We start from the raw sequence: 13103 nt of genomic DNA, 5'->3' as shown, positions 1-13103 counted from the left end.
CTCTAAATATGTTTTATATAAGCAAATAGGTATACAAAAATATTATACTAGTAGATAAATAACTTGGCCTTTTATAGAACATGAAGCCATACTAATTCAAATATTTATTTTAAAAGACGAAGATCATATCATCTTTTAGGAGTTAAACACGATAGAAATCCCGTTTTGGGTGAAAGAAGAATCTTATCCATCTTTCTCTTCATTTCTTCCTCATTTAGTCCTTCTCCTTGCACGAGAAGTATGCTGTTTTCTAATTCTACAGATTTAACTCCTAATTAACAAAATGAGAAATTCATTTGGATACATTAATATTTCAATATTTTGACTTAAACTTAACCATTAAATTGTGTTAGTGTACCTTTGTAGTCAAAGATATAATCTAGAGCTTTCTTCCTGGCTTTTTCACAATCAGAATTAAACTGGAATCTCACTTCTTCCTGCAAGTAATGAAATTACAATTAAAACTTTGAAGAACTTTTTATATATAACCAATACTGGTTCTGAATGTGTAAACTATATGTATATGACTTTTATACTACCCTCCTCACAAATTAACTAACCATTTTTGAGAGCTTTGAAAGTTTGAAATTTTAATAGAAATGATAAAGAACAATGTGAATTTATCTTAATTGGCAGCCTGTTTATACCATCTATTTATATAGCACTATTAAACTGAACAATTTTGATATATTTATGTAGTATTGCATGAATGTGATACATGCTAATACATTAATTTAGCTTCTATTATTACTAGATCCCCAAAACTTATGTAGTCCTGCATGAATGTGGCACATGCTAATACATTAATGTAGGATCTGAAACATAACAGCTTTAGTTATTACTGCCACGAATATCTAGTACAAAGATAAACAACCTTCCACCTAACTATCTACTTCATAATTCATATACAACCTTTGATAAAGCTTACAAAAAAAAATCTAAAAGGAAATGAACAATAGTATACAATACATAACAAAGGTACAAGATCCCAAAATCAAGCATTTGTCTTTGCATCACATATTCACGTTAACATGTTCTACATTTAAAGTTTCAAGAAACGTATAAGATTAGACGCTTGCTTTTAATCAACAAGAAACATGTTATAGTGTTCCTTAAGCATGGGATAAATAATGGTGATTTAAGTACCTATTTGATCTCTAAACATCAAATGGCTACTTAACCATTTTAATTATGAAACAACTTTTATCCTCAACTTCACATTTTTATTCTCAGTTCTTATTATAAAGTCATCATAATGATGAAATACTCTTTATGTTTCATAAAGAAAATTATTTTCACCATATTTTTGTTACAAAGGAATATCACTTATAATTCAAATGCAATTTGTACCTATTTTAAGATTAAAATTAGTTGTATAATGCTGTGATCTTATAAATGATTGTATTTATCTCAAAGACTACTAGTTAAATATATGTAATTATTAATCATTTTTTAATTTGTGTGAAAATGTCAAAATGATATTCCTCATAAAACCAAGGGCATAATTTTCTAGATAAATATTTATGTAATGTAATCAAACAAGGTAGATATGTGACAAGGCATCTGCCATCTAGCATGCTGGGTTTCACTAGTCTTGTTGCTGTGTTGTATCATTCGGATTTAAACTCGCTAAAACGCATTTTGTTGATATAAATCACCAAATTGACAATGCAAAGAGTGTGAGAGTATAAAATGCATGTTTCATGCGCATGTCAAAGTTGTGTGTTGCTATCTAAAACAAACGTAAGCAAAAATCCTAACATAATATATAGTTTCTGAAAAATATATTTTATAATGTGTATAAATAAATCTTCAGTGTGAGGTAAATGTTATAATCTATCAAACTTGTATATTTTCTTCCACTCACAGAGTAAAAAATGATTCTATATCTAATTATATCTGTAATCACCATCATCATCACCACCAACATGCTTTATCAACGGTGGTGGGCATCCAACATACCTCCAGGACCAAAGCCGCGGTTTCTGCTCGGAAACATTCATCAACTGAAACCACATTGGACTCATTCTTTCTCCGAATGGTCAGAAACTTATGGTCCCATCATATCTGTATGGTTTGGAACAAACCTCTCTGTCGTTGTCTCTAGCTCTGATTTAGCCAAACAAGTGTTGAAAGACAACGACCATCAGTTATGTAATCGAGAAAGGGTCGCAAAGATGACTCAGTCAGGTAATGATCTTGTTTGGTCTGACTACAGTCCACATTACGTGAAGCTGAGGAAACTATGCACGTTGGAGCTTTTCTCTTTGAAGAGCATTGAGAGTTTCAGATCGTTGAGAGAGACGGAAACAAGGTCCATGGTCGAGTCGGTTTACAAAGACGTGATGATAGATTCAACAGATGATCAGACAAGAAAACCAGTGGTGGTGAGGAAGTATCTAGCTGCTGTTGTTTTGAACACAATCTCAAAGTTAATGATTGGGAAAGAGTTCAGCACCGAGGAAGGTAAAGAGTTCAAAGAGATTGTCCACAAAGAACATTATCTTAGTGGCTCAGGGAGCTTGTTAGATGTCATCTGGTGGCTCAAATGGGTTTCGAAGTGGCTCGTTAGCGACAAGGACTTCATGGCGCACATGGATAGGAGGACAAAGTGGTTTAGAGGAGCTATAATGGTGGAGGAAGATGTAGCTGTTGAGGATCACGAGGGGTTTGTTAGGAAACTGTTAGTGTTGAAAGAGAAGAAAGAGCTGAGTGAAGAGACGGTTCACGGATTAATCTGGAACATGTTCACCGCAGGCTCAGACACAACAGCTGTTGTCCTAGAATGGGCTATGGCAGAGATGATCAGATGCCCTAACGTGCAAAGAAAGGCTCAGCAAGAGCTTGATGCGGTGGTTGGATCAGAAAGGCTAATGACTGAAGCAGACATCCCAAAGCTGCCGTATCTACAATGTGTTGTCAAAGAAGCACTGAGACTTCACCCGTCAACACCAACAATGCTTCCACACAAAGCAAGTGAAACGGTCTGGTTAGGTGGGTATAAGGTTCCTAAAGGAACCACGGTTTATGTCCACGTGAAGGAGATAGGTCGGGATCCAGTGAACTGGATAAACCCTAAGGAGTTTAGACCAGAGCGGTTTCTCCTAGAGGACACTGATGTCAAAGGTCGAGACTTCAGGGTTCTTCCGTTTGGATCGGGGAGAAGGGTGTGTCCAGCTGCACAGCTCAGCATGAACTTGATGGCATTGGTGATGGGGAACTTGTTGCAATGCTTCTCGTGGAGTTCTCCTATTCCTCCGGAGACTATTGACATGAGCGAGATTCCTGGATTACTTTGTGTCATGAAGACTCCAGTGGAAGCACTAGCTTCGCCGAGAGCTGCCACAAGAGTTATACCTTTAAATATGGGTTGAATAAATAAGATAATATAGATCATGGAAACTCAATAGACCATGATGACTCTCATTAGGGAGAAGAAGATGAAGTCATGTCAAAAACACTAGATGCATGGCATCATGGTCTAGACATTATTCTAAAAGCTAAATTACTATCCCAATACATCGTTGGTAGTTTGTTTTTCCTTTTCTCCAGTATAAATAATAATCAAATAACTGTAGTTTATTGGAGTTTATAACAATGTTTTAAATTCAAAATTTTTAGATAAAGAGCTATAAAGGTTATTCGTACATTATAAGATTAGTTAAAAACATTATTACTAACCATGTTAATGTTGATTGATCCCACTGATTTTTAACTTCTTTTTGAACTCCCCCACTGTTTATGAGTACATGTACATCCATCATTAGCCAATTACTGTTTCAAACAAATCCAATTAAAGAAAAGTTAATACTTATGTATGCATGAATCTTTTCCCTTAATTTCTATATTACTAAATTACCATTCTACTTCGAGTATAACTAGGAAATAAAATTCTTCGATATAAAACCATTACATTGAGCTCTCTTCTTCTTATGTGCTCCTAGTCTCATATAATAACCTCTCTCCATTAAACAAAGAGTTCAGCCATGACGGAGTACACTGATTTTGAGTATACTGTCTCTCCTCGCCGGTGCCCGGCAGTCAAGTACCACTCCTCACCAACGTTGAGTTGGCCTAGTGGTAAAGAGGCTGCGACTGTAACTTCCGCCACTTGAGTTCAACTAACGGTGGAAGAAACTATTTTACAATGCTTGGGTTCCCGGCAAAAAGGTGAAAACACCTTTTTATTTAGCAAAAAAAAAAGTACCACTCCTCTTACTGTCGAGCTAACATGCACCGAAGTCCGCTACCGCAACGGTGTAATAACCTCATCACCGTCTCTTCCCGACAAAAGCACCGCCAATCAGTCCGGTTTTAATCGCTTAAAACAATCCAACGAAGACGTCGCTGCTGTTGAAATTTCTCGTGGTCCTAACGAAACCACCGTTACGTCCAGCTCAAGCGAACCCACTATTAAATACTTCTAAACTGCGCTAAGATTATTTTGCAAGTCTTGCGCCGGTTCGACATCACCAAATAAGTTAGACAAATATCATTATGTTCCTCCATGTGTGTAATCATGGATGATGTAAAACTCAGGTAGATTAATATCAACCTTGAATAACGATGCAAACAATACGAGGAGCAGAAAAAAGAAACCACCTTGCATTTTCTTCAGTAACACTCATGAGTTTAACAAAACAAATATTGCTTCAAGAACACATATACTATATGTGATCAGTCAACCGGAAACAGCTAAACAATGAAGAAAACGAAACATAAATGGGACGGTAGCCACAGTACCAGACCAATCGATTGTCCCACAAATCTTTCCTCCAGCTCTGTCCAGTGAGACAAACATACACCGAACACTCTGAGTAACGGGGACATTAAATATATCTTCATCCCCCATATACAAAACCACAAGCCTTCCCTCGTATTCCGCCATGGCACCCGCATCTAAGATAAACATTAGTTCCTTCCCATCACGACCAACCAATCTTCTCCACACATTAAGCTTTGTATCAAACCACATCAAACCAGTCTTGTTAAAGAAAGCAAACATAACATCCTCCACCACACACACGCTATGCGCCATATCATTTAACTTATCCTTGCTTCCACCTTCCGAGAGTCTCTGGCTTACCATCTGAACCAACCGTTCTCCTCCTTCACCTTCTCTAGGATTGTACACACTTGTCTTCTCGTAATCCACCATGTACACCTTCTCCTCCACCGTGGCACTACAGTTTGAAATCTTACGCACGTCCTCCACCTCCGTAACCTCCCAAGTGTTCGATTCTGGATCAAAAACTTCGACTTCATGAAACAACCTTCCGTCGATGTATGGTTCGCCTCCGAGTACGTATATCTTCCCGTCGATCACTTCCACAGCTGCGTAGCGCTGTCTTCGAGGCACGCTCATGCTTGGTCCTCGAGTGATGCTCCCAGTTCGGGTATCAAGGATCCACAGATCAGTGGAAGGTTCTATAGATCCACCAATGAAGAAGATCTTTGACCCCACTGAAACGGTTGAAGAACCGTACTTAGGATGAGGAGGGAAGAGAGTTGGGTTCGGAACTAACCCATACTCCGTTGTTGATGTTTCGTTGAGAGTAAACCAGTGGAAGGATGAGTTGTCGTCGTCATCATCTTCTTCGAGACATACATGGAGGGAGCTCTTGGGGAGGGAGGATCGCAAGACGTTGAACTCAGGGGAGCGAACAAGGGATCTTAGGTCGTTTGAGACCCATGAGATGTTTAGGTGATAGCTTCTTGGGACGCGGACCAAGCATCTCAAAACGATATCGTCAGGCAGTGAAGAAAGCGACGGCTGCGGACGAGTGTATTTTTTGGGTGGCTCGTCGTCGGCTTTGGAGTTGGACATTGTTTCAAAAGGAGAGACTGAAAATTTTCGGTCTTGCATATTTAAGATGATGATGATGATGAAATCGAACAAAGCGGACTTTATAAAAATTTACTACGTTACTTTTTTTGGGCTAGGTTATGATTCAGATATGGACAGCATTTATACAAAACTATTACTTTACTTTTAAAACATTAATTTCAAAAATGCTATAGAATTATAAACGTTAATCAACAACAAGATTTCAGCAAAAGTCTGTATTGAGTTTTGTCTTAATTCGAATATGGTATGTAGAAATTGACCCGTTTAAGCTTTTAATAAGACCTTGACCAAAAAAAAGGCAACAAGATCTCAGTTTTATTCTCAAAGCTGATTTTGTGGGGTAAGTATTAATGTAATAGTTATCTAATGAGAGGATTTAATTCCAATTACATGATGCATTTTGGCCCAAAAAAACTCTAGACTAGTAAAGATTATAAATTGGCTGTTAAAATTGTTACTGCTCGTGGGGTTTAGAACTATTTAAAGTATGACTTCAAAAAACAATATATAGATTTTTTTTTTGTCATTGAAATTGTCATCTGTCCATGAAGGACTACCAACCAAACGGTTTTAAGAAAGTACAGTCTTGAATAGTAAAGCAATACGTGCCAGTAGGCATTTGAAAACCCAAACAGAGGGGTAAGAAAGAGAAGCAGAGTTCATCAAACTCGAAGACTTCATGCTGCTTCGAGAGAACCAAGACAGAGATTATTATACCACAGCTGATGCTTCCATATTGATACGAGCATCAAGCCATTCCGGGCCATTCCTTGCCAAATAAGATTGTTGCCATTGGACCTGCAAGGCGCTGTTTTGAGCAATTGTGTTACACCCGTCATTGATGCGAACCACTCGATAAGTTTCCAACCGATCCAGAGCTCTCCGAAACCTCCTCCAAAGTGAGTGTAGGACCCATGGAAGGGATGCCTGAGAGAAGTTCTTCTGAATCTGGGGAGATGAGGTTTCAAAAATGATTCTCTTCACCTGAATGTCATTCAGAGCTTCTGTTGTCCACACCAGGCCGATCATAATAGCTTCCACCTGAGACCGAATTCCGACAAAGGAACGTCGACTATGGAATAGAGCTTTCCCAAAAGAATCTCTAACAATCCAAGCTGCTCCGACATTACCAGTTTGTGCTTCCCACACCGTGCTCATGTTGCACTTAAAGTAGTCCAGTGGCGGTTTCTCCCATGACATTTCTCGTGGTCCTAACGAAACAACCGTTACGTCCAGCTCAAGCGAACCCACTATTAAATACTCGCTAGACTGCGCTAAGATTATTTTGCAAATCTTGCGCCGCTTCGGCGTCACCAAATACGGTAGTACCACTATCTTATGTGAGATCGACGCAGCTATTACATCATCATCGTCATGGGGAGACAGATGAGTGATTGAAGTCAAGATTTGGAAGATCATAACCAAAGTTTGTAGAATCTACGGTATGACGATTGAGGAGTATTTCTCCGATCCGACGTTGGAGGAGGAGAATGATAATGAATGTGTGATTTGCATGGAGGAATTCAAACAAGGAGAAGTGGTGTCTACATTGATTTGTGACCATCGTTTTCATGGACAATGCATATCCAAGTGGAAGAAGATCAGTCATCAATGTCCCTTGTGTCGATTTCGCTTCCACTAGGGTATTGGTTAGGTTTAATTATTAGTTAATAAGAACACAATGTGAAAAGCTGAGTCTGTAGTTTCATCATAAGACAAACCAAAAAGGAAAAAAAAAAAACAGTTTTGATCTTTTTGTATATAACAATTATTTGGGTTCGTGCAGTCTATATATCTTATTTTTTTCATGAATATCTTTACATGCTACTATTTTAACGAAGAGTCTGAAAAACAAGTAGATTAACTCGTTCATATATGTCTGGAATAAACTTATATATGTTGGTTTAGTGTCGGTTTGCATTAATGATTTGCAGCAGACCTAACCAGTTTTGGTTTAGCAGTGGTGGGTATATAGTAATTTTTTTGACATTCATGGTTCGTGGATAGTAGTTATTGTTTCCCACTGTTTTTTCTGATGATGTCTCTCCACCATTACTACTCTTTCCCAACTAGCTACAAGTACTTAAGAGCCCTTATCCATATAAACAATAACTAGCCGGTTCATAAACTCACCGGAGAGCCCGATGAGCCAGGCACGTTAGTGCGAACCTGCTTCCATTCTACTTATGCTGGCAATATTATGGTTACAGCTACAAGAGTGAAAAGCTGCACACAACTCTCCATGGATATAGTTCCAGGTTTCTATTTGTTTGGCATAAAAATTTATGCATGTAGAGTAGTAGTATTATCTATGTACTTGGGTGAATATAAGGAAGTATTGCTTTACAATTAACAAAAGAGAATAGCAATTTCTTGACATAATGTTAAACCAAAACAGGTAATGATGATATAGTAATCACTGGAGGAGGACATGCAGCAACACTAGCAGACCATGGTACCCAATGTGCACTACTAAAACCATTGGCTATTGCTGATGTTGCACCTACATGAGCTGGACCTTTCCCTATTGTTTTTGGCTGTGATTCCTCCATGGAGAGACAAGGTTGTTTCTTTCATTAAGCCTTAACATGAAAGCTGGTAACTTCTCTTGATCTCCCCGGTTTTTATCCCAACAGGCACGGTCTGCTAAGAGGAACACTAAGTTCTCTTTTTGCTCAAGATCTCTACAACTTCTTGCAATTTGCTTCTCCCAAGTCCCAAGTAAATGATAGATACGATTATGCTTACACACACTGACAGGCCCATGAGATGTGTCATGAGAGCGTAGTCCCATATAGTGTTTATTCGTTATTTTCTGAACTCTACTGTTCAAAGTCTTACGATATTGATTTTCGTAGTAGAGTAAATGCAAGTCAATAAAAAAGACAAAACAGAAGTATCCACTACTTATGGATCCGGGATCAGATAAATAGATTCTGATGTTAAAAACTTGAAAAGAACATTTACAACAATCTTATGCCATGAGTTTGGTGAGTTGGTATCATCCCCACGTGCCCTGTAGATCATCACATGCCATGCATTTAGCCAACGTGGACTTTTTGGACCTCATTCCATTGTTTTAGTGGGCGCATTTTTATTAAATATACATCCACTTACTACACCCTACTTAATCCCTATCTTCTTTTTTTTTTTGAAAAAAACAATTAATCCCTATCTTCTTCTTTTGTATTTTCCAACAGCAGAACTTTTTCCTCATATTATAGTGTCTTATAAATTAAACAAGTTCAAGATTTTCATTAAAAAATACCATTCTGTGTAAAACTAATATTTTATAGTATAAACTAGTATTTTATAATAGTAAATATTTTTGTAATACTAGTTTCTAGTTTTCAACAAATGTTTTTTTTTGGTAAAAGTTTTTAACAAATGTTGCAATCGTGTTACCACCCACATTCAACTCCCGTTTTATGTGTATAGTGTAGATTGTAATTTATAAAAATATATTTTTTAAATGCAATTTCTCATCTAATGGAACTGCATGTTAGGCATTGTATAGTTATTCGATTACCAAAAAGAATCATCATTATCACATTGCATTCATAAAAAAGTATCTTATATGTTTCCTAGATTTTAGAATCTTAATATATATAGTTTTAAAGTTAACTAATTGAATAAACGAAAACTTTGAGAGATACTCGCAATTTTATTTTTGGTTGACTGAAATATTGACTTACAAATATTATAACCAACATTATTAGTTTTATGTTTCTAAACATAACATATGTATTATTCAAAGCGATCTTGGCTGACATGTCTACATACGTTATGACATGCGTCAAACTTCCCAATTTTTGTGTAAATAGATTTAATCTGTCCTTACGAGATTTTGGACAGATTGAATCTGTTTACACAAAGATTTGTATTTTTCTATTATTGTAAAAAATAATTGAACTTTCTTCCAAACGAATTAATAGGTTACCGTAGGGCATCATTATTTCGTTTGAATTAATGTGTGCAGACCATAATTAGTCTCTTCAGTGATAAATATATCTTGACAATTACAACAAATAAACAAACGAGCCGATTGCAATTAACTTATAACATTTACAATAGACGAACATGAGATCATGGGCGGGTTCACGTGCTTGTTATTTACCTATCTCCATTAAATATTTAATATCTTCTTGAAAATCTGACATAGTTAAATATTTAGTCGGAAAATTTTTTGACATAGTTTTGTCTACATTTTCGCTGCTTACGTATCTCCGTACATTCATATACGCATTCGTCGCCATATGCCACTCAACTTCTTATCTAATAAAATAAAAGTCGATTTATTTCATGTGTAATTTTTTATTTGGACCATACTTTCGAAAATTGTTTAAATTAATTTTTGTATAAATATGAATTATTTTAAAACCAACTAATCAAATAAATATTCCTTTATTTTGTATTAAATTTACGATATTAATTCAATATAAAAAATTTCAATTTAATCTTGGATCCCTATAAGATATGATTTTCAATTTAAAAATTTGTACCACATGATTAAAAATGTCCTATCAATATGAACAATCGGTTTACAAATGCTATTTTGATAGTACAATCGATTTTTGTTATTAAATATGGTGATCATCTAATTTATATTTTAATAATAGGAGAATACGAATACTTTTTAAACATAAATGTAATCATTCTTATTTCTATTTAGACTAAGTTTATATATTATTCATTAATGCCACTATTTTTGTACTATTTTTTATCTTGTGCAGTTTTAAAAATGCATTATGTATTGTACTAATTTATGTCATTAACTTAAATGACTGATAAATGATTAAAAAATATGTCATATGAATATGTTTATTTTCAATCTGTTTATCAAATGTAATGACATGTATAAATATTAATTGTATAACGTGATGTATCACAGATGAAAAATTGCAAAATAATCCAAGAGTTGTGAAGTAATACAACCAACATATTAAAATCTAAATCACCAATAGACAACATTATAAACCTCAATAAAACAAAAATTAATATAGAAAAATGCAGATTTAAAATGACAATGACGACACACTACCATTTTTGGTTAAATAATTTAAATAAAACAGGCGTTTTATGTAGTATAGGTTATTGAGTCAAATATTTAAATCATACAAATAATTCGATATAGCATATATGTATGGCAAAACCAACATATAAGTTAACATAGATGTATGGTCAAAATCTAAAATACAAGTATACTCTCAATGAAATATCTAAGTCAATGTTAAATTAAGTGTCAGTTTCCGTAAATATAGTTTAAATTTAATAAGAAAAATACCACTGACAATTTAAAAAATAAATCAAATTACTGCAAGTGAACTATAAAATTTTATATTACTAATCATGTACACAAATATGTATACATATTTATAAAAGTTGAAATAATTACCCGGGTCAATATCTAGTTATTGAATTAAAAGAACAATACGTTTTTGAACCTTGATCGACATCACGTATATATGCCAATATTTTATTACGTTTATACATTATACGGTCAAATCCTATGATACAACCCAATTTATGTCACATATACCAATTAGCCTATAAGAAATAAAACGATTTTTTGTTGTAAATGTTAAGACGAAATAAAACAGTTAGAGAACTAAATATATAGAACATGACACATTAATACCATAATATTTTCGTATTTGAATTTGGACTGGTCTGGATGTTTACATCGGGCGATATCACCCGACTAGACCAGGATTGATGTCAAGACGAAGTTGTTGATCGCCGAAAATGGAATACGTATATTTACAATATCAATTCAAATATGTGTACTACACATATCAACAGAATAAATAGTCATGTTGGTATGAACCAGCCGACAATTGATGAGAGCAGGGACTGATAATGTAATTAAATAGAGTAGGGTAATTACAATTAAGTGCATTCTATCGTTTTCGGATCATTAATCGTATGTTTCTTCTGACCTTCCACGTGTGACCGTCTCATGCCATGATCATACATTAACTCGATTTCAAATTACTACTAGATTTTGACATGAACTTCTTTGTGGATATTTTTTCATTCTTTTTATAAATGTATTTGATATTATTACAACTTTTTTAATATATAATTTTTTTAGTGATATATATTGTGTAACTCTATAATATTATTGTTTATATTTTTTATTCGGTATTATTAATATATAATAATTATTTAATACATTTTACTTTGTTATTAATTTTCATTACTTCCAAATATATTTTCGAGCTAAGTAGAATAAACTAACAATCTGAAATAATAAAATAGAGAACCTCTTTCAAAATATGTTTTTCTTTAATTTATACATTTTTCATATAATATATTTTTAAATTTTATTTATTTATATTATAGAAAATATATATGTTTAAGATAATTTTTATTTACATGTTGTGTTTAAAAATATACTTTAATATATATCATTTTAGTATTTACGAGATTAATAAGTAAACCCACTGTTTTGTTTAAATAATATAACCCAATTATTTTAAGAAATTTATACATATTAGCACATATCATATTATTTACTAAATTTTATTGATATATAATATTTTTCGATGTTATGATATTAAGTTTTTTTTTTTTTTTGTAATTAAGATTTCAAAATACTAGATTACTTTAGTTTTTACAACATATATATAGTTTGTTTTCTCTGGTGCATTTAAAAAAGTTATTTTTTATTATCTATGATTTTTTCTTTTGTAAAATTTAAAATATTATCATTTTTAGTTTGAATATTTATTTTCAAAATAATATATTTTGTCAAGAAAAATTTGGAAAATTACACAACTATTTTTGAGTTTGGAAGATTACATGAATTTTGAATTTTATTTTGTTATTACATTAATACATTATTTTATTAAAAAAAATTGTAACATTTTCTAAACTTTTCTCATTAGATTTTGTTATAATTAAAAGAAAAATAAATTTATAATTAAATTTTTATTTGTCATTAATAAATGAATTATTAAATTTCATAGTTTTCTAATAACATATTTTTTAAATAGTATATGAACTAAAAGTTATTATATACTATAATATTTTTGTAAATAAATATTTTTAAACAATATATTGTTAAAGGTTTCAAAATAAATAAAAAGATAATATATAGTTGTAGATATAAAAGTTTAACTTATGCTAATAAATTTATTTTTGAATAAAAATATTATATAGTTTACGAATTTTAATCCAATTTAATGATGAGTGATAATTTATTTAAACAAAATATTTTTTAAAATGATTTGTCAATTTACATATTTAATAT

The 13103-nt window shown here is 33.3% G+C and overlaps 2 protein-coding genes across 2 annotated transcripts; one reads left to right on the top strand and one right to left on the bottom strand.

Moving 5' to 3' along the window:
- Nucleotides 1-1802: 1802 nt before the first annotated feature.
- On the top strand, nucleotides 1803-3592 carry LOC103830693 (cytochrome P450 98A8-like). Its single transcript, XM_009106507.3, has one exon. It carries the CDS (start codon nucleotides 1878-1880, stop codon nucleotides 3372-3374), a length of 1497 nt encoding a protein of 498 aa, XP_009104755.1. The 5' UTR covers nucleotides 1803-1877; the 3' UTR covers nucleotides 3375-3592.
- Nucleotides 3593-4681: 1089 nt separating this feature from the next.
- Nucleotides 4682-5827, bottom strand: LOC103831442 (F-box/kelch-repeat protein At2g22050). The gene has a single exon (XM_009107331.2). The coding sequence runs from the start codon at nucleotides 5825-5827 to the stop codon at nucleotides 4682-4684; it is 1146 nt and encodes a 381-aa protein (XP_009105579.2).
- Nucleotides 5828-13103: the final 7276 nt, after the last annotated feature.

This window comes from Brassica rapa, chromosome A07 (assembly GCF_000309985.2).
Source record: "Brassica rapa cultivar Chiifu-401-42 chromosome A07, CAAS_Brap_v3.01, whole genome shotgun sequence".
NCBI lineage: Eukaryota > Viridiplantae > Streptophyta > Magnoliopsida > Brassicales > Brassicaceae > Brassica > Brassica rapa.
Note: the sequence above shows the minus strand (reverse complement) of the source record. Positions and strands in the feature narration are given on the sequence as shown.